Below are 23,121 nucleotides of genomic sequence, written 5' to 3'. Positions count from 1 at the left end.
TCCCAGCGAAAGGCAATGTCAAAGAATGCTCAAACTACCGCACAATTGCACTCATCTCACATGCTAGTAAAGTAATGCTCAAAATTCTCCAAGCCAGGCTTCAGCAATACGTGACCCGTGAACTTCCAGATGTTCAAGCTGGTTTTAGAAAAGGCAGAGGAACCAGAGATCAAATTGCCAATATCCGCTGGATCATCGAAAAAGCAAGAGTTCCAGAAAAACATCTACTTATGCTTTATTGACTATGCCAAAGCCTTTGATTGTGTGGATCACAATAAGCTGTGGAAAATTCTGAAAGAGATGGGAATACCAGACCATCTGACCTGTCTCTTGAGAAACCTGTATGCAGGTCAGGAAGCAACAGTTAGAACTGGACATGGAACAACAGACTTGTTCCAAATAGGAAAAGGAGTACGTCAAGGCTGTATATTGTCACCCTGCTTATTTAACTTCTATGCAGAGTACATCATGAGAAACGCTGGGCTGGAAGAAACACAAGCTGGAATCAAGATTGCCGGGAGAAATATCAATAACCTCAGATATGCGGATGACACCACCCTTATGGCAGAGAGTGAAGGAGAACTAAAGAGCCTCTTGATGAAGGTGAAGGAGGAGAGTGAAAAAGTTGGCTTAAAGCTCAACGTTCAGAAAACTAAGATCATGGCATCTGGTCCCATCACTCCATGGGAAATAGATGGGGAAACAGTGGAAACAGTGTCAGACTTTATTTTTTTGGGCTCCAGAATCACTGCTGATGGTGACTGCAGCCATGAAATTAAAAGACGCTTACTCCTTGGAAGGAAGGTTATGGCCAACCTAGATAGCATATTTAAAAGCAGAGACATTACTCTGCCAACAAAATTCCGTCTAGTCCAGGCTATGGTTTTTCCAGTGGTCATGTATGGATGTGAGAGTTGGACAGTGAAGAAAGGTGAGCACCGAAGAATTGATGCTTTTGAACTGTGGTGTTGGAGAAGACTCTTGAGAGTCCCTTGGACTGCAAGGAGATCCAATCAATCCATCCTAAAAGAGATCAATCCTGGGTGTTCATTGGAAGGTCTGATGTTGAAACTGAAACTCCAATACTTTGGCCACCTCATGCGAAGGGTTGACTCACTGGAAAAGACCCTAACGCTGTGTAGGATCGGGGGCGGGAGGAGAAGGGGACAACAGAGGATGAGATGGTTGGATGGCATCACCGACTCGATGAACATGGGTTTGGGTAGACTCCGGGAGTTGGTGATGGACAGTGAGGCCTGGCGTGCTGCAGTTCATGGGGTCGCTAAGAGTCGGACACGAGTGAGTGACTGAACTGAACTGAACTGAACTGATACTAATATGAAAAAAAAATTTTGAGATTTTTAGTGATATTTTTATTTTGGGGAAAGAGGAATGATTGATGTTTAATATCTATGAATCTAACAAGCCAGCAATATCTCTGAAACTTGAAATTGAAACAATGAGTTACTTTTGTGCCAATCAAATATCAAGCTTACATAGTATATACAAAAGCTTTGAAAACTGCAATCTTCCTATGGCACAAAATGGACCTAGGTACATAAAGTATGTACAGCAGAAAAAAAGAAAATAAGTTCCATGAAGAAATTTATGTTTTAATTTCTGTGAGTCTGCATTGCTTTGTTTTTGTCCTTAAGATCTTTTTTCAGTTGAGGGTCTGTCATTTACAATCTAAAAGAGTACCGATTAATAGGAAATACACATAAGTATCTGCCCTATTGAAACTTCAGTAATTTATGCTGGCATTGGAGATAATCCACAGTTTTACTAATGGAATCGAGAATCAGTCTGAACCAAACTTTACATTTACTGGAACATCACAAACCAACCTTTATTAATTGACCCTTCAACTCAACCACGTTTCTGAAGATGACTGGCTAGAGATCAGTGTGTTCAATACATTGAGCAATGTACTTAGTTTGCCTTTTAACCTCTGTTTTGCTCTCAGTTCACTCTGTAAGGGACAGTGAATCAGTTCCAGTTTACTTTCCAGGGCCTCTGGGTTATCAAAGAACATCTAAAGCTCTGTCAGATTTGCTAGGAAGATAAATGCTACAAAAAATGTTGCAATATTCTGTTATAATATTCCCAATCTCATCATGGTGGTGGGTGAAATAAATCACTTCCAGTTTCTCTCAGGAAGCTTCAAGTAGCTTCTAATAATTTATTTTTCCCTCCAGGTCAACTACAGGTATGAGAGAAAATTTGACCAATAATTGGGATAATAGTACAGTAGATTTAACAAGCCATTCCTTGTTAGTTTTTTTCTAACATAAGTAAATAATATTTCTTTATGGCACATTAATCTTATAACCATAAAACTTACTCAAATAATCAGTTTTAAATTTAAATGGTAGCCAATTACCAAGCAAAAACTTTAAACTGCCAGGTAATTAATGATGTGAAATATATAGAAATTACATTCAATTTAAATCATAAAATTGATATCAGCTACCCGCTTCCCATTACATTTTGACATTATCAATTTTCTAAAAATAAACTTTCATTCATTTTAAAAATGCTTTCTAATTTGTCTCTTATTCCAATTAAATGATAAAGCATGTAACGTAAGTTTGATAAAATGCAATAATTTTTAGTATTGTTTAAGCAAAACAGCGTTTTCTCCTGAAATGCATGAATTTTGAAATAGAAAACAGAAAAATGAGAGATTACTTCTTTAGCTTTATTGTATAGTCCAGTTCTACGTGGATGGTCAATATGACATTATTTTCATACTTATTTATAATGTAATAAAAGTAATACTCTTAGTAGAAAAAAAGTGTAAACATGTAATTCTGAAAATCTCCTTAGTCTAATATCAATTTTTGGAACTTATACATTTAATTTAGACTTTGATATTATTTAGTAAATCAGCCTTTATGATAGGATGGGACAAGAAAGTAAGAATATCCTGAAAGAATGTGTTACCAAGAGGCGAAAAATAAATTTTCACCTGGAATGTGACATTTCAGTTCAAAAGATACTGATGTTTATAGCTTGGTGTAAACATAGTCCAGTTCAGTTCAGTCGCTCAGTCGTGTCTGACTCTTTGCGACCCCATGAATTGCAGCACGCTAGGCCTCTCTGTCCATCACCAACTCCCAGAGTTTACCTAAACCCATGTCCATCAAGTCAGTGATGCCATCCAACCATCTCATCCTCTGTCGTCCCCTTCTCCTCCTGCCCCCAATCCTACCCAGCATTAGGGTCTTTTCCAATGAGTCAACTCTTCGCATGAGGTGGCCAAAGTATTGGAGTTTCAGCTTCAACATCAGTCCTTCCAATGAACACCCAGGACTGATCTCCTTTAGGATTGACTGGTTTGATCTCCTTGCAGTCCAAGGTATTCACAAGAGTCTTCTCCAACACCACAGATAAAAAGCATCAATTTTTCGGCGCTCACCTTTCTTCACCGTCCAACTCTCACATCCATACATGACCACTGGAAAAACCATAGCCTTGACTAGATGGACCTTTGTTGACAACGTAATGTCTCTGCTTTTAAATATGCTATCTAGGTTGGCCATAACCTTCCTTCCAAGGGGTAAGCATCTTTTAATTTCATGGCTGCAGTCACCATCAGCAATGATTTTGGAGCCCAAAAAAATAAAGTCTGACACTGTTTCCACTGTTTCCCCATCTATTTCCCATGGAGTGATGGGACCAGATGCCATGATCTTAGTTTTCTGAACGTTGAGCTTTAAGCCAACTTTTTCACTCTTCTCTTTCACCTTCATCAAGAGGCTCTTTAGTTCTTCTTCACTTTCTGCCATAAGGGTGGTGTCATCTGCATATCTGAGGTTATTGATATTTCTCCCGGCAATCTTGATTCCAGCTTGTGTTTCTTCCAGCCCAGCGTTTCTCATGATGTACTCTGCATATAAGTTAAATAAGCAGGGTAACAATATTCAGCCTTGACGTATTCCTTTTCCTATTTGGAAGCAGTCTGTTGTTCCATGTCCAGTTCTAACTTTTGCTTCCTGACCTGCATACAGGTTTCTCTACAGACAGGTCAGATGGTCAGGTATTCCTATGTCTTTCAGAATTTCCCACAGTTAATGTCAAAAAATGTTTAAAAACAGAAAACTATTGTAATTTCACCAGTATGAAATTCTTACTGCTTATTGTGTCAAATTTTTTGAAATTACATAGCACACAGAAATATTAAAATAGCAACTGAGAAAATTAGAGTAAGAGATTATGTACTGTTATAAAATATCTACTTTAAATTCTAAATTTTAAAGAGGAGATAAAAACAGGGAGGTGGGTGAAAAATATAGCCTTAGAATGAAATTTTAACTGGCATGAAATAAATAAACACATAGAAAATTCAAAAAAAATTAATATAAAACATAGCACCCTTTAAAAATCTTTTCTTACACCTTAGTTTTGCTCACAAAAATAAAAATCAGAATCTTGTAATTGATGAAGTGATGTTATATCCTAATTGTTTTAATATAAATATAACATTTTTAAATCAAAGAAATATATAATACTTTGACTAAATAATAATCATAACAAGTGCAGATAATCATGTTTGGAACAGATTCCCTAGAGTGGAGGAGAGTTGAAAGATCCCTGGGTTCTGTTACCTCTACGGTCTAAATCTACCTACATCATTCATGTAAAAATTCATATGAAAATTTCAAAACAAGAAGTCTGCTGTAACCATTGACTGTTATAAAATCCTGTTTTGTTTTTTTTCTTGCTGGGAGGCATGTAGAATTTTAGTTCTCGGATCAGGGATTGAACCTGAACCTCTCATTGGAAGCACAGAGTCTTAACCACTGGATTGCCAGAGAAGGCCCTAAAATTCATTCTTATACCATAATCTATCTTTGTACATATCATCCTTCTAGATTTTCATTATGCCTTTTAGATCCACACAGAATCATGACTATGACATAATGCTTTGTCTCAAATTATAGAGAAAATACCAAGCTTAATTCTGTAAAAGTCATTTAATATCTAAATTCTTTTTAAAGTGACTATGTACTTTCATCAATACTTTGAAATATTTTGAGGCTCTGTATTATATCTGTGAAAGCATGTGACACTTTAAATGAATATGTTGGTTGGAAATCGCCCTTTTTCCCCATCTTTTACTATTTCTCTAAATTCATATGTGTCCTTTAATTCCTTGACAAAATATATAACTTTAATCTTATTGATATGAACTTAATAAAAGTTATATTCCAAAGAAACATAAAAAAGAGAAAATAACAAAATAGTGTTAACAAATAGCTAATAAAATAAATGACAATAAGAGGACAGAAGCATTAAAAAAATATAGCTTTCTTCCTGGCTCATTTGAGGAGAAATACATGCACAAATGAAGAGGCATTGATAGATTGTGATAATCAACAGTGAAGAATTTTGTTACTTAAGTTCTTCTATTTATTCTGTTGATTTGCAAATGCGAATCATCTTTTGCATTATTGGTTTATAATGGCATCCATATTTTTATGTTGCAAAAATCTATAAAAAGAACTGAATATGAAAAAGGGTGATTGTGTAATATCTCGTTCTACATTTAGTAATTAAAATAACTGAAAAGAAAGTATATTCTTTTTCAAAAGGGTCATCTTGAACAAATTCCTTAACCTATGTGTGACTTGGTTTCCTTAGACAAAACCTGGGGATAATAACACAAAACATTTCTGAGAGGATTCAATGAATTAATATCTGTAAAGTTTCAAATAGTACATGACACTTATTATGAACTATATGTTTGTTGTTGTTCAGTTGCTAAGTCATGTCTGACTCTTTGCAACCTCATGGACTGCCATGCATGAGGCTTTCCTGTCCTTCACTCTCTCCCAGAGTTTGCCTAAACTCATGTCCCCTGAGTTGATGATGCTATCCAACCATCCCTTCCGCTGTTGTCCCCTTCTCCTTTTGCCTTCAACCTTTCCCAGCATCAAGGTCTTTTCCAGTGAGTCGGTTCTTTACATCAGATGGCCAAATTACTGGAGCATCAGCTTCAGCATCAGTCCTCCCAATGAAGATTCAAGGTTAATTTCCTTTAGGATTGACTGGCGGGATCTCCTTGCAATCCAAGAGACTCTCAAGAGTATTCTCCAGCACCATGATTTGAAAGCATCAATTATTCGATGCTTGGCCTTCTTTATGGTCCAACTCTCACATCCAAACATGACTACCAGAAAAACCATACCTTTGACTATATGGACCTTTGTTGGCAAAGCGATGTCACAGCTTTCTTCCAAGGAGAAATTGTGTTTTAATTTCATGGATGCAATCACCTTCCACAGTGGTTTTGGAGCCCAAGAAAAGAAAGTCTGTCACTGTTTCCATTGTTTCCCCATCTATTTGCCATGAAGTGATGGGACCGGATGTCATGAATTTAGTTTTTTGAACGTTGAGTTTTAAGCCAGCTTTTTCACATTTTTCTTTCAAGTTTCTCTTCACTTTCTGCTATTAGAGTGTTTTTAGAGTTGTATCATCTTAATATCTGAGGTTGTTGATATTTTGCCCAGCAATCTTGATTCCAGCTTGTGATTCATCCAGCCCAACATTTTGCATAATGTACTTTACATAGAAGTTAAATAAGCAGAGTGACAATATATAGACTTGACATACTCCTTTCCCAATTTTGAATCAGTCTGTTGGTTCTAGTAGAGTTCTGTTTCTTATTGACCTGCATAGAGGTTTCTCAGGAAACAGGTAAGGTGGTCTGGTAATTCCATCTCTTTAAGAATTTTCCACGGTTTGTTGTGATCCACACAGCCAAAGGTTTTAACATAGTAAATGAAGCAGAAGTAGATGTTTTTCTGAAATTTCCTTCATTTCTGTATGATCCAACGAATGCTGGCAATTTGATCTCTGTTCTTAAGCCTTTTCTAACTCTGCTTGTACATCTGGAAGCTCTCAGTCATGTACTGCTGAAGACCAGCTTGAAGGATTTTGAGCATTACATTCCTAGTATGTGAAATGAGCAGAACTGTATGTAGTTTAACACTCTTTCTGCTATTGAATACACAACGATATTATTTTTTTTAATGTATTTACAATTCAACAAATAATATTCTAGTGCCTACAATGTATAAAATTTTGTGCTAAGCCCAGGGGCTTAACAAAAACATTGATAAAAATTACCTGTCCTCAAAAAACACCTGTCTTCAGTGTCTGGTGAGAGCACAGAATACAGGCAATTATATTTCTGTCTAGTAAGCACAAAAATAGAGGTGTTTATATATAATAGGAGTGCAAGGGAGTGGGAGAAGGCAATGGCAACCCACTCCAGTACTCTTGCCTGGAAAATCCCATGGACAGAGGAGCCTGGTAGGCTGCAGTCCGTGGGGTCGCGGAGAGTCGGACACGACTGAGCAACTTCACTTTCACTTTTCACTTTCATGCACTGGAGAAGGAAATGGCAACCCACTCCAGTGTTCTTGCCTGGAGAATCCCAGGGACGGGGGAGCCTGGTGGGCTGCCGTCTATGGGGTCACACAGAGTCGGACACGATTGAAGCGATTTAGCAGCAGCAAGGGAGTGAATTAGTCTCCAAGAACCTTGATTTTACCAACGACTGTGGGGATCCTTTAATACAAAGATTTGAAAATATTTGTGAATATTTATTATAGATTCCTCTAAAAAGCAAAGTAGGCTCCTTCACATTTTAGAAGATACTATCCTAGACTTCACTCCTTAAAACGTCTCTTGGAAGTTTGTGCTGCCAATGTTTGCTTTACAGAGAACTATGGCTTAGAAATCCAGTCTTGCCTTATCCCAGACCTGTGAGTCAGGTTTTCAAACTCCTACTTCAGAGTTCTTTCTTTTCAATCATTGATAAAATTACTGTTTGAATTACATGTGGCATCTTCAAACATTAATTATTCAAATATTCACGATGCTAATACTGAAAGATTAACAGTGGCTATGCATCAATCAAATCTAACTATTTTCAATTTGACAGTGTCAGACAACTATAATAGTGTATCCTACTTTCTAACTTAAAGATCATTTATTTTACTTCAAAAATAAATAAAATTAATTAATTCTCAAGTATCTCTGAGTACCTACTATTTATTATCATCCTAAGTATTACAGAAGATTAAAAAAGATTTTGTTTATAAAAGAGACTCAAATCTAGTAGACAGAAAGATAATTCTCCATTAAGAATTAAGCAGACAATAACATATTATGAATAGGTAAATTTGAGGAAATATCTAAAATCATAAATTTCATAAAATACTACTATTTTTTATAGATCTCCTCTCCTATCTTCACGACCAATTTCTTCCCACAAGAGATATCAAATCAAGTGTTTTACTTGTTTGTATCCATAATTAACCTACCTGTTTTACACTTAAATATTGAATGCTTAAAAGGATACTTAAAATCTTACAAAGCAAATGCTATTGTCCTTATTTTGTCAATGAGGATACATGATGTTAATAAAGTTAATAATGTTGCCTACGTGGTCCTGCTGTTAAGTAGAGACATTAGATTTCAAAGCTTTTGGTTTTTTTCTACTAATCCATCTCTCTTGAGAGGCAAAAATTAGGAAATTAATATTACTTTATATAATCTTTATTTATGGTGTTATTAAATAATATATGCTATTATCTACATTACAGAATAAATTCAATTGAAATTTTTCATTTATTGGGAAACAGAATTTTTCCATGGGATGATGTTAGCAGGGGCAGTTAAAGTTAGCATCATCCTTTTTATCTGTGCATGAGAGCTTCTGTCACTACAATGGTGATGCAACTCCAGTCTCTTGGTGATCTGATCAATTGTATTTATATCACACTACAAAGACTACAATAGTACTGTACTGCACTGGACTGATGAACTGAAACACTTCAGTCATCTTATCAGGTTGTCCCAACTCATCTGAAAAACAGCATCTGCATGTTCACTGTACAAAGAAGGATTGTCAGATTAGATGCAAAATGTTACAATAGGATTTTTTGACTGGTCTGCACAAGAGACCAGATATTATGATTCACTAAGGAGCAGAAAATAAAAATAACAACAATCAATCAAGGTAAGCAGCTTCTCCAGGGATTTTTATTTATTTGGTATTATAATCCACTGGTTCTTGAGTAAAACATGAAGTATGAAAACAATCGATTTTCTTGAATCTTTTTTTTTTTAATTTAATAAACCAGTAACTGATGAGACCACATTTTCCAATAATGTGAATAGATTCTATGAAACAGAGAAGGATCCTCTTATAAGTGCCCCACAATAAACATACTCCTGTCACCAGGGTGAGAGGTGGGAGGGGTGAGCCAGAGCAACTGGTGGAAGAGTTTTAAGCAGATTGCACTTGGCTCTGAGGCCTAGAAATGGGCACAGGAGTGGTCTCTTCTGGGGACTCTTTCTGGCTCACTCTCTTGCAGTTTCCTTACTGACAGTGGGTAAGTATCCTCTGCTTCTATCTCCTGGGTTTTCTCGTCCCTACAGATAGTTTACAAAAACTGCCCTCTCCCTGATCAGCTCTGAGAGTTCAATATATTCCTGTTTTTGCAGCTGGCCAGACCAGCTTCACTCTCCAGGTTTTCTGGGCAAGTTTGAGTATAGTATATGCTCTGCTTCAGTTTTCTGAGGCATAAATCCAGCATCTGTCTTTTGTGCTTCCAAATGCAGGAAACAGCTTGAAACTCTGTCTGAGCGATTCTCTTGAAGATTTTTCACTAGACTTGAGATGAGAAAGTTACTTCTCCCAACTCCAATCCTCCTCAAAAAGCTGTGGAGGAGACTCAAATTTAGGCCACAGTTCTCTCCACAGAAGTCTTTCCACTCTCTCCTCTGACAGCCCTCTCTACCCTTAAAGTAACCAAAATCACAAAATAGGCATTGTTTCTTTTGAAAATCTGCATGGGAAGAGGGTTGTTTCATATACACAAGAGTATCCTCATACTTACCATATTTATGACTCAGGTTTTTTTTTAATGAAATTATGTTTATTAGAAGTCACAATTTATTAAAAGACATCCCATCAACTGGAAGGAAGATTTGCAATGCTCTCAGCTACTCAAGTTTGGAAACCTTAATACATACAGAACTTCTCCAAGTAAATATAAGACAAACACAAATTTCTCAGTAAAGAAATGGACAAAAGATACAGGTAGGTAATTTATGGAACAGGAAACATAAACATCCAATAAACACTTGCGAAGATGCTCAAAATCACTAGTAGAAGTCAATGTCAATCAAAACCACAATGAGATGCAAGTTTACACCTATAAGATTGGCAAAAGTATAAAACTTTACAAAGCTAAAAGTAGACAAAGGTGTAGACAATGAGGACCACTGGAAAATGGTTTAGTACTGTCTATTGAAGGGGAAAATGTATGTCTCTTACAACTCTGTCATCCTTTCCAGAGAAACCTTACACCAGAAGCCCATGAATGTTCACAGCAGAGCAGTTTGTGAAGCAAACATTGTGAGCCATGTGCATATTCATTCACAGTAAATCGGATAAATAAATTTTGATACATTTATATAACAGAATATTATACAGCAAAAAATAACTAAACTAGAACTATAAGATGAACACTTACCAGCACACTACTGTGTGGTAGCTGTGCCTCCTTTATCCCTACAGCTTGTGGGGCATCAGAAGGAGCTAACTCTCCTTGACTGGCCCCAGGACAAGAACTAGGACCTCTATGGGGATGATCTTGGGAGGTAGACTTAGGCGATAAATGAGGAAGAGTTTCGTAAACAGCAAGGATGGCCAAGGACACAATAAGCTGTCCTCTAAAGGATGAGCTGTCTATCACTGAAGGTATGTGAAAAAGCGTTGGGTAACATTTTCATGGGCAGTATATCGGGCATTGAAGATCAGTCCTATAAAGGCAGAATCAGATACTGTTGTTGTTGCTCAGTCTCTCAGTCATGCCTGACTCTTTGTGACCTCATGGACTGCAGCACACCAGGTTTCCTTGTCCACCACCATCTCCCAGAGCTCATATTTGTTGAGTCAGTGATGCCATCCAACTATCTCATCCTCTGTTGTCTCCTTCTCCTCCTGACTTCAATTTTCCCCAGCATCAGGGTCTTTTCCAATGAGTCAGTTCTTTGCATCAGGTGGCCAAAGTATCAGAGTTTCACCTTCAGCATCAGTCCTTCCAATGAATATTCAGGACTGATTTCCTTTAGAATTGACTGGTTGGATCTCCTTGCAGTCCAAGGTACCCTCAAGAGCCTTCTCTAACACCACAACTCAAAAGCATCAATTTTTTGGTGCTCAGCCTTCTTTATGGTCCAACTCTCACATCCATATATGACTACTGGAAAAACCATAGCTTTGACTATACAGACCTTTGTTGGCACAGTAATGTCTCTGCTTTTTAATATGCTAGCTAGGTTTGTCATAGCTTTTCTTCCAAGCAGCAAGCACCTTTTAATTTCATGGCTGCAATCACCATCTATACTGATTTTGGAGCCTAAGAAAATAAATTCTATCACTGTTTCCATCGTTTTCCCATCTATTTGCCATGAAGTGATGGGACCAGATGTTATGATCTTGGTTTTATGAATATTGAGTTTTAATCCAGGTTTTTCATTCTCCTCTTTCACCTTCATCAAGAGGTTCTTTAGTTCCTCTGTGCATTCTGCCATTAGTGTGGTGTCCTCTGCATATCTGAGGTTATTGATATTTCTCCTAGCAATCTTGATTTCAGCTTGAGCTGCCCTCATCCAGGGGATCTTCACAACCCAGGAATCAAACCTGCATCTCTTATGAATTGCTGCACTGGTAGGCAGATTCTTTACCACTAAAGCCACCTGGGAAGACCACCAATGCCCCACCACACCTAATTTGTTCCTTATAAGAAACCAGAAACAAAAAAAAAGAAACAAAAAAAAACAAAACAAAACAAAAAGAAACCAGAAACAAAGTTTTCAAAAGATAAATCTGATTGTGTCACTTTGGCCTTACTTACAACCATGTTTCGTTTTGTTTTTTTCCTCCCCTTTACTCCGACCAGCTTTTTAAAATTTCTCCCTAATCCTAGCCATCACAGGATATTTGAACAAACCCTTCTCCTGCTGCTAAGTTTCACCTTTGCTTTTTCAATTAGTTAACTAATATCCTCCATATCTTAGCTCAGGTGTCACTTCCTCAACGAATTTTTCCCTGACTTTTTTGACCATGTTAAAGCCTCTTAGTATAAACTCTTCTAACATGATATATCTCTATATTATAAACACTGTCACTTTCACAGTCTCCCACTGTTTCAATTAATCAACTAATGTGTGTCTTCTTGACTATAGTCTAAGCTTCATGAGAGGTTTTCAACTAAAAATCTCCAGCTCTAAGCACAATACTAAGAACAAAACAGATACTCAAGAACTATCTATTTTTATGGATTAAATTAATAAATACATGTCTACTTGAAAGGATGAGTGAATATGTTCCCCTGAAATTTGAAAAGGAAGTTGGAAATTAGGTGATAATAGAATCACTTTTGTGTTTCCAGTACAACTAGAGTTTGTGTAACAACTTTAGAAGACATTAGGGAGTACTTAAACTTTTCCAAATTTAACATATATACAGTATTAATTTATTATAAAAACAGATAAAAAGATGATAGAACTTTAAATTTATATGGTTAAGGATTCTCTAAGAATGAAATAGGTTAGTTTTACACATTCTTTAAAAATATACTAAGTAATAGCAACCATGATCTCTTAGAATCATTTCAACGAACCATCCTGAGGTCAACAACATGAACTGCTACGTGAAGGCCTTGAAACTTGGACTGAATGATAAAATGTCTAAGGAATGCTTTATTTCTAAAAAATGAAACACTAGGTCACATCTCTTAGGAAGTTTAGATCTCTCTCTGTGAAATAAAATAAAAACAGTAGTGGACAAAGAAATAACAGAGTAACTTCTCACTTCCCTATTCACCCCCATATTTCTACATTTACAATTTTCCATAAAATCCATTTATTTCAGATATTGAGCCATGGTATGTATAAATAGATTGTGTGTATCTCAACAAACATTTCTAAAAAGAAACACAAAAAAGAAATCCATTGCCAATCATGGAAGCTGTATTCTTTCATTTTCTACAGATTCTGAATTTAATGTGCATTTCATGAGGTGCTCTTTGCTCATATCTGTGGTTTGATAAATATTTAGATTTGAGTAACATGCTAAGTGTGGCTGGTTATATGGATATATATATATATATATTCATATATATATTCATTTATTTATTGGTACTGATTGGTCTTGGTTGCTGCACAGGAGCTTTCTCTAGTTGCAGTGAGTCGTGGCTACTCTTTTTTGCTGTCTGTGGGCTTCTCACTGTAGTGACTTTTGTTGCCCAGCACAGCTTCTAGTTACATGGGCTTCAGTAGTTGAAGTTCAAGGGCTCTAGAGCGTGGGCTGAGTAGTTTTGGCACATGAGCTTAGCTGCCCCACAGCATGTAGGATCTTCCCAGACCAGGGATCAAACCTGGGCATTGCTAGGACCACTGGACCACCAAGGAAATCCTGGACATACATGTTGATAATAGGATTTTATTCATTCATAAAGTTTCATACTCAAAGCTTTGATCACAAAATTCTCTAGTTATGGTCAAATACTTGAAAATTGTTTAATTTCATTAGATCATAGAGATGTTTCTATTTTTCTAGCAAATTTATCCTTCCAATGGTATTCAGAGCTACCTATTAGACTAGACTGAAAAGTAAAATCCGCACCTTTGTTTTCTGAACTAAGACTAAATTTTAGATATATAAAGGAAAGACAAGCTCTGTCTCTTTCTCACTACTGTGCTCAGAATGTAGCTTTCCTTACTAAAAGATTTAGGTATTTCTGATCATCTGCTATGCAGAAAAATTTATACTTCATCCCCAATAGGAATCAATAATTTCTATTTTTATAATTGAATATGTCTCAAACTGATAAATATATGATAATATTTAAAAATAAGTTGTCAAATATAGAATACTTATTGAGTACCCAAATAGGACTAAAAGTTGGTAAGATAAGTGTTTCAGTCATAAAATGTTTCTTACATTCTAAAATGATACATCAATGCAACAGTATAATTAAGACCAATATTCTGGGTTTACTTTCATAAATTTGTACTGATATGTCAATAAACTTGCCTTCAAACAATCATATGGCTGAGAAAAACCTACTCCTTATGCTAGAGGAAAAGTATCCATTGCCTTCATACTGTAATTCACCTTTTCAGGTACATGTTTTACCCCTTCATCTAGATTTCAATAGTCTTGAAAATATATTCTTACACACTATTTTGTATGTACAATCTTATGCATTCTAAAGCCAATAAACTGAGATTATTGCAGTTCTCCCTAGCAAGAGATTTACGTGCATTCTGTGAGTCCTATCCTATGTCTCAAAGACTCAACAGTTTACACATTCCATCATGTGAAGTGTGTAAAGTTAGAGATAAAAATTTACTTAAAGAAACCATTCCATTCTTAATTTAAAGGGAATATTAAGTATCCAAAGAAAATGTCTCAACATACAGCATTCAAATACCTTAATATTATATTGGTGGGTTATTATTTTTCCCAATGGGAAATCCAAAATACAGAAATCAAATACTACCCAGGACTTTGGTAATTCTATTTATAAAACTTTGATATGTTTATGTATCTAATATATTTGATGTAAAAATTGCAAATTTTTTTATATTCTTGACTTCACATTGCATCCTAGATATTACACTGAAAGATACAGTAAATCCCACATTAAAAAGAAACAAACTATGGTTAAGAAAGTACCAAAAATTAGAACAAGATCTGACTTCCTAACCATCAAGTTATACTGCTTCTCAACAGCACAGCTGGACCAAATAATTTGAAATAAAATTAGTCAGAAATCATCTAAAACAAGAAATTAAGATATACATAACTGTATTTTAATGTATTTAGAAGTCTATAGTTTAAAAATAATAAAAAATTCTAGTTTTAAAATCAATGTTGCTAATATTACTACCTATACTGAGCATCCATTGTTTTGATTTCCTAACATCCATACCTGCCTTCTTCTACCAACACGACCCATATTTTGAGAGTGGACCTGCTTTTCCCCTCTTATCTCCACCCTCTCCTCCAGGATTTGTCAAGTAACCTGGTTCTAGCCAATCAAATCATCAAATATTCTTGGGTATAGTGATTGCTTCAAGATAGTCATGTCAAATAAGCTAAGCTGGTCAAAGCCAATGACACTCATATATAGGACACTTATTGTTTTGATTAAAGGAAATGAAAAACCATTTATTACCTCTGGATTTGACGAAAAAATAAAAATTCATCTCAGAACCTACTGAAGGCAGTAATGTCACTAGAGGAACCTCTCTGAAAGTATGAAACTACAGATCAGAAAGCAGAGAAAAGAGATGCATATGGAGAAAATAACTCTCCATGATATTGTCTGAGTACCAGATTTAAATATACTTCAGGAAATTTCTACCTCTATACTTTCAATTACATGAGCCAATTACAACTACCACCCTTGATTTTTCTGAAATCAATTTACATTGAGGCTTCTCTCATTGGTAAACAAGAGTTTTAAATTAATCACTACATCGGAATTATACAGTGTTCCTGTCATAAAGTCATGTGAAAGTAAAGTATTAGTCACTCAGTTGTGTCTAACTCTTTACGATCTCATGGACTGTAGCCCACCAGGCTCCTCTGTCCATGGAATTCTCCACGCAAGAATACTGGAGTGGGTAGCCATTACTTTCTCCATGGGATCTTCCCGGCCACACAGCCATATCTATCATTTAATTCTCAAAGCAGCAGTGTGAGGTGTGGAGGTCATATGTAATCTCCATTTGATCAATGACCACTATTTGAATGGCTTCATTAAGATCAAACTGAACACACATGTTAGAAGAGTTCTGAAATATGAGAAGTATATGCCTTTCTGATCAGCTCAAATGGTAGGAAAAATACAAACATTAATGAAGTAATCAATAACTAACTGAATATGAGTGTGAGGGAAAAACATACTGAGATTTTTAAGAAAATAAGAATAATGGTTGTTTTACACAAATATAGACATCAGAAGGAAAAAGCTTGAGCGGGCTAGTGCTAAGTCACTTCAGTCATATCCAACTCTTTGCAACCCTATCGACTGCAGCCTGTCAGGCTCCTCTGTCCATAGGATTTTTCCAGGCAATAATATTGGAGTGGGTTGCCATTTCCATCTCCAGGGGATCTTCCCAACCCAGGGATCAAACCTTCCTCTCTTATATCTCCTGCACTGGCAGGTGGGTTCTTCACCACTAGCGCCACCTGGGAAGCCTTTGAGGGGGGTAGAGGAGTCATTAATTTGGTTCAAACAAACTTAGTATAAGATTCTGGTAGGACACCTAGTTAGACAAGCCCAGTCAAAAACTCGATACATTAGACTGCATTAGGAAGACTGTTCAGAAGAAGAGTCAGTTCAGTTCAGTTCAGTTGCTCAGTCGTGTCCGACTCTCTGCGACCCCATGAATTGCAGCACGCCAGGCCTCTCTGTCCATCACCAATTCCCGGAGTCTACCCAAACCCATGTTCATCGAGTCGGTGATACCATCCAACCATCTCATCCTCTGTCGTCCCCTTCTCCTCCCGCCCCCAATCCTACCCAGCATTAGGGTCTTTTCCAATGAGTCAACCCTTCACATGAGGTGGCCAAAGTATTGGAGCTTCAGCTTCAACATCAGACCTTCCAATGAACACCCAGGATTGATCTCTTTTAGGATGGATTGATTGGATCTCCTTGCAGTCCAAGGGACTCTCAAGAGTCTTCTCCAACACCACAGCTCAAAAGCATCAATTCTGCGGCGCTCAGCTTTCTTCACCGTCCAACTCTCACATCCATACATGACCACTGGAAAAACCATAGCCTTGACTAGATGGACTTTTGTTGGCAAAGTAATGTCTCTGCTTTTAAACATGCTATCTAGGTTGGCCATAACCTTCCTTCCAAGGAGTAAGCGTCTTTTAATTTCATGGCTGCAGTCACCATCAGCAGTGATCCTGGAGCCCAAAAAAGTAAAGTCTGACACTGTTTCCACTGTTTCCCCATCTATTTCCCATGGAGTGATGGGACCAGATGCCATGATCTTAGTTTTCTGAACGTTGAGCTTTAAGCCAACTTTTTCACTCTCCTCCTTCACCTTCATCAAGAGGCTCTTTAGTTCTTCTTCACTCTCTGCCATAAGGGTGGTGTCATCCGCATATCTGAGGTTATTGATATTTCTCCCGGCAATCTTGATTCCAGCTTGTGTTTCTTCCAGCCCAGCGTTTCTCATGATGTACTCTGCATAGAAGTTAAATAAGCAGGGTGACAATATACAGCCTTGACGTACTCCTTTTCCTATTTGGAACCAGTCTGTTGTTCCATGTCCAGTTCTAACTGTTGCTTCCTGACCTGCATACAGGTTTCTCAAGAGACAGGTCAGATGGTCTGGTATTCCCATCTCTTTCAGAATTTTCCACAGTTTATTGTGATCCACACAATCAAAGGCTTTGGCATAGTCAATAAAGCAGAAATAGATGTTTTTCTGGAACTCTCTTGCTTTTTCAATGATCCAGCGGATATTGGCAATTTGATCTCTGGTTCCTCTGCCTTTTCTAAAACCAGCTTGAACATCTAGAAGTTCACGGTTCACGTATTGCTGAAGCCTGGCTTGGAGAATTTTGAGCATTACTTTACTAGCACGTGAGATGAGTGCAATTGTGCAGTAGTTTGAGCATTCTTTGGCATTGCCTTTCTTTGGGATTGGAACGAAAACTGACCTTTTCCAGTCCTGTGGCCACTGCTGAGTTTTCCAAATTTGCTGGCATATCGAGTGCAGCACTTTCACAGCATCACCTTTGAGGATTTGAAATAGCTCAACTGGAATTCCATCACCTCCACTAGCTTTGTTCGTAGTGATGCTTTCTAAGGCCCACTTGACTTCACATTCCAGGATGTCTGGCTCTAGGTGAGTGATCACACCATCGTGATTATCTGGGTCGTGAAGATCTTTTTTGTACAGTTCTTCTGTGTATTCTTGCCACCTCTTCTTAATATCTTCTGCTTCTGTTAGGTCCATACCATTTCTGTCCTTTATCGTGCCCATCTTTGCATGAAATGTTCCTTTGGTATCTCTAATTTTCTTGAAGAGGTCTCTAGTCTTTCCCAATCTGTTGTTTTCCTCTATTTGTTTGCACTGATCACTGAGGAAGGCTTTCTTATCTCTCCTTGCTATTCTTTGGAACTCTGCATTCAGATGAGAATATCTTTCCTTTTCTCCTTTGCTTTTCGCTTCTCTTCTCTTCCCAGCTATCTGTAAGGCCTCCTCAAACAGCCATATTGCTTTTTGGCATTTCTTTTCCATGGGGATTTTCTTGATCCCTGTCTCCTGTACAATGTCACGAACCTCTGTCCATAGTTCATCAGGCACTCTGTCTATCAGGTCTAGTCCCTTAAATCTATTTCTCACTTCCACTGTATACTCATAAGGGATTTGATCTAGGTCATACCTGAATGGTCTAGTGGTTTTCCCTACTTTCTTCAATTTAAGTCTGAATTTGGCAATAAGCAGTTCATGATCTGAGCCACAGTCTGCTCCTGGTCTTGTTTTTGCTGACTGTATAGAGCTTCTCCATCTTTGGCTGCAAAGAATATAATCAATCTGATTTCGGTGTTGACCATCTGGTGATGTCCACGTGTAGAGTCTTCTCTTGTGTTGTTGGAATAGGGTGTTTGCTATGACCAGTGCATTCTCGTGGCAAAACTCTATTAGCCTTTGCCCTGCTTCATTCTGTACTCCAAGGCCAAACTTGCCTGTTACGCCAGGTGTTTCTTGACTTCCTACTTTTGCATTCCAGTCCCCTATAATGAAAAGGACATCTTTTTGGGGTGTTAGTTCTAGAAGGTCTTGTAGGTCTTCATAGAACCGTTCAACTTCAGCTTCTTTGGTGTTACTGGTCGGGGCATAGACTTGGATTACCGTGATATTGAATGGTTTGCCTCGGAAACGAACACAGATCATTCTGTCGTTCTTGAGATTCAGGAGAAGAGTATGTATCCGTAAATCATAAGATCAATAATGTTGATAGTTGGAAGCTATGAAAAGGGAAACATAACTAACACTTTTGTGGATTTTTAGATTTCAGATCCTTTAACAATATCACTTCACATAACACTCAAAATGACCCTGTAAAGATGGTGATATCATGCCAATAACAGATGTAGAAAACAAGACAAAGGGTGTAAAGTAAAATGTCTCAAATTTCCACCTACTATGTACAAAAGTTTTTAACTAATATCTCTCTGACACAGAAAAACAAAAACAAAACCTTTAAAAAGAAATGAATAATCCTGTTAAGGGAGAGTGTTTAAAAAAGAAAGTAGATTCAGAGAACACAGAGGAGTATCAGAGTGAATGTAGGGTAACAGAAACAGCCAGGTAATAAGTGCTGTCTACTTCAATACAGACCTCAGAATAAAGAAGAATGAATATTTATGAAGTAGCTAAGAATGGAAAAATGTATTTTATGTCAGCAAATAATATGATTCACCAGTTTTGAATAAAGTCACTGAAAGATAATTAAGGACTTTAAAATCTAATCTACAAATATATAAACTCATATATACATTGCAAGAAATGCATTTGAGTTTTCTAATACAATTCAATTGGCATATGTGAGATGTAACTTTCTTCCTATTAGACAAAAAAAAAGGCTTTTTGAACCTAAAAATTAGACTATATTAACATCAGTTAAACTGTTTTCACTTTTAGATTATATTAAAACTGAATTACAATCATTCTTTCTGAATTGATTAGTATTTCTTTCCTTTCCAATGAGAATATTAACACTATTTTCATGCCAACAAATATAAACATTGCTCCACTTGAATTCAACATTACTGCATATAACATTAAGAGATTTTTTAATTAATTTCACAGAGTATCTGACACTATCATATTCCAAGTAACTTGGTCTTCAGGAACATATCCAGAACAAAGACATCAAGAAACAAACAAGTATAAAAAAGTTAATCTAACAGATGAAAGCGAAAGAGGAGAGTGAAAAAGTTGGCTTAAAGCTCAACATTCAGAAAACTAAGATCATGGCATCCGGTCCCATCACTTCATGGGAAATAGATGGGGAAACAGTGGAAACAGTGGCTGACTTTATTTTTCTGGGCACTGCAGATGGTGAGTGCAGCCATGAAATTAAAAGACGCTTACTGCTTGGAAGGAAAGTTATGACCAAACTAGACAGCATATTAAAAAGCAGAGACATTACTTTGCCAACAAAGGTCCGTCTAGTCAAGGCTATGGTTTTTCCAGTGGTCACGTATGGATGTGAGAGTTGGACTATAAAGAAAGCTGAGCGCCGAAGAATTGACGCTTTTGAACTGTGGTGTTGGAGAAGACTCTTGCGAGTCCCTTGAACTGCAAGGAGATCCAACCAGTCCATTCTAAAGGAGATCAGTCCTGGAAGTTCACAGGAAGGACTGATGTTGAAGCTGAAACTCCAAAACTTTGGCCACCTGATGCCAAGAGCTGACTCATTGGAAAAGACCCTGATGCTGGGAAAGATTGAGGGCAGGAGGAGAAGGGGACGGCAGAGGATGAGACGGCTGGATGGCATCATCGACTCGATGGACATGGGTTTGGGTGGACTCCAGTAGTTGGTGATGGACAGGGAGGCCTGGTGTGCTGTGGTTCATGGAGTCTCAAAGAGTCGGACATGACTCAGCAACTGAACTGAACTGAATAGAAGAAAACAGCAGGTACTCCAGGGTAACTCCTTCTGTAGCCAGCAAGCCTTGGCAACAACATGCATCCCCTAGTCTCCAACCTAAGACTTTAAAGCAAGCATGGCAACACTTCCACTAGAAAATCAGTTGGTTTTCCCTTTTAACTTACTTAATACATAACTAAAAATAAACCTAGTTTATTAGATACTTCAACTTCATGTATCTTATATTTGCTACTATGGATTTAATTCTTTTTGGCCATTAAAGAAAAAATGTTATTTATTCAATAAAAGATCAAATTTAAATTTAAGTGAAGCTTGATCTGTTTAAACGGAAAAATATGGAAAGTTTAATCAGTGTAAAGTTAAAAATAAATTACTTATAAACTACAAACCTGTTTAAGCCCAAGAAATTTATATTTAAAATTTTTCATATTTTCACCATTGAAGCCTACAACTATAAAATAAGGGTTCCAAGAACAGTACATACATAATCATAGTATTAAGAAAATAAAGTGGTTCAGTCTACTTACTCACATCACCGAGATAAGGTATAAAACTGAAACCTGAATGGTATATAGTTCAAACACACAACCTCAGAAGACAGAAGTTATTCACTGAGGCATTACAGGATAAATCGTGTTTTTTTTAAACATGCAAAATTTATTTCTGTTCTCTCAATATATTAGTATTAATACATTCATTATAAATCACAATTTCTGAGTGATCTAACTTTGATCAGTTACCTAATTATCTAATAAAGTTTACAAAACTTGAAAAACCAAATGAACAACTTACTGTTTCGAAGGTTCACGAAATTTGAGTTCTTCTCTTTTCTTCATCTCTATGGTGGGTTCCATAGGAGTGAGAACTACAGCAGCACATGAAACCACAGAATGGTATGAATCCTCCCGGCAAACTGTTTTATTAGAAATAATAATTATAAATGTCATAATTATTTCTTAACTATTCTCTTTTTAAATTTCAGTCAAATGAGGTAATTCAACTAAAACATTATCATTAAATTATCTTTAATTATCATTTTCTAGTCTGTCTTTCCACTGACCTTAGTACTTTTTCTTTTCTTTCCTTAAGCCACACAGTGGAAAACGTGTTGCCTACACTTTATAATCCTTCCACTTAAAAAAGCTTTTCATTGAAGAATAAAAAGTGTACAAATTAAACACAGTTAATCTCCACAAGTGAGTGAGTGAGTGAGTGAGTGAATGTCTCTCAGTCATGACTGACTCTTAGTGAGCCCACAGACTATACAGTCCATCGACTTCCCCAGGCCAAAATACTGGAGTGGGTAGACTTCTCCTTCTCCAGGGGATCTTCCCAACCCAGGAATCGAACCCAGGTCTCCTGCATTGCAGGCAGATTCTTTACCAGCTGAGCCACAAGGGAAGCCCAATCTCCACAAATTACTACACAAATAAGAGATGCTAATCATGATCAGTGACACACACACTGCTTCTTTCAAAGCCTGTCATGGATATGCAGGCTGATACTCAGGTTAAGCACAGAGGTCTAAGTGTATAGGTGCATTGCTCCTTCTCTCCCAGTAATAAACCCATGTGACATTTTATAAAAAATGGATACTCTAAGGAAGTCATTTGTCAATAGAAATGAAAGTGCAGCAAAGAAATAAAAACTGATAGTAGTGGAAATGATATTTGAGTTGATTATAAATGAATGACCAATAATCACTGATCTAAGTACTCATTTCAAGAACCATGACTGGGACAATGATGTAGAAAGAAGAAAATACTAAAGATAGCACATATTAGTGAAAGAGAGGACAAAAATACAATAAGAGCATGCAAGTCAGCCAAATAGTGTAGGGCCATGATCTCAAAGAAAAAGAGATGTAAGAAATGATCCCAATGTTCTTCAATTTTACCCTAAAAGTGTCTGGTGAATTATTAATCTGCTTAGCACTGGAGTCTAAGATATAAAATAGATGACCGCGAAAAGCAGAGCTGAATTTGAAGCACTCTTGTGTGGCAAAGATTTCTGCCCATTATGTGTCCAAGAGGAGGAGCCCAGGTTTCATCATCATCTCTCCAATACCATCAAAATAATTTTTAACTTAATTTTCTCTACTTATTCTTGGCATGAGCTTTGAGTCTGAAACAAATAAATTAATCACAGCTGGGAGAATAAAACTATATTATATTTTAATTTTCACTGTTTCCTTAAACACTGCTGGTAATGAAACAGACTAAGGATGAAAATTACTGATTCATTCCTCTGAGATAACATTCACTTATTCAACAAATACTTAGTAAAATAACTGGTATATTCCAAGAAATATGCTTAATGGTAGCATTTTCCTGTGGGCAAGAAAGAAATGTTCTCTCTTCTCCCAAGTTTTAATA

At 36.8% G+C, this 23,121-nt stretch overlaps 1 protein-coding gene across 5 annotated transcripts in view; it reads right to left on the bottom strand.

Annotated features, from left to right (window-relative positions):
• The window catches only part of CCSER1 (coiled-coil serine rich protein 1), a 1,336,256-nt gene that overhangs the window by 990,795 nt on the left and 322,340 nt on the right, over positions 1-23,121 (bottom strand). For all 5 annotated transcript variants that reach the window (XM_081594745.1, XM_081594754.1, XM_081594785.1 and 2 more), the window contains exon 5: positions 21,539-21,659. In XM_081594745.1, coding sequence (XP_081450871.1) covers positions 21,539-21,659 — 121 coding nt within the window. The remainder of the gene's footprint in view (positions 1-21,538; positions 21,660-23,121) is intronic.

Source organism: Giraffa tippelskirchi, chromosome 1 (assembly GCF_054371585.1).
Source record: "Giraffa tippelskirchi isolate mGirTip1 chromosome 1, T2T-mGirTip1v1.2.pri, whole genome shotgun sequence".
Classification (NCBI taxonomy): Eukaryota; Metazoa; Chordata; class Mammalia; order Artiodactyla; family Giraffidae; genus Giraffa; species Giraffa tippelskirchi.
This window is presented reverse-complemented; position numbering and strand designations above follow the sequence as displayed.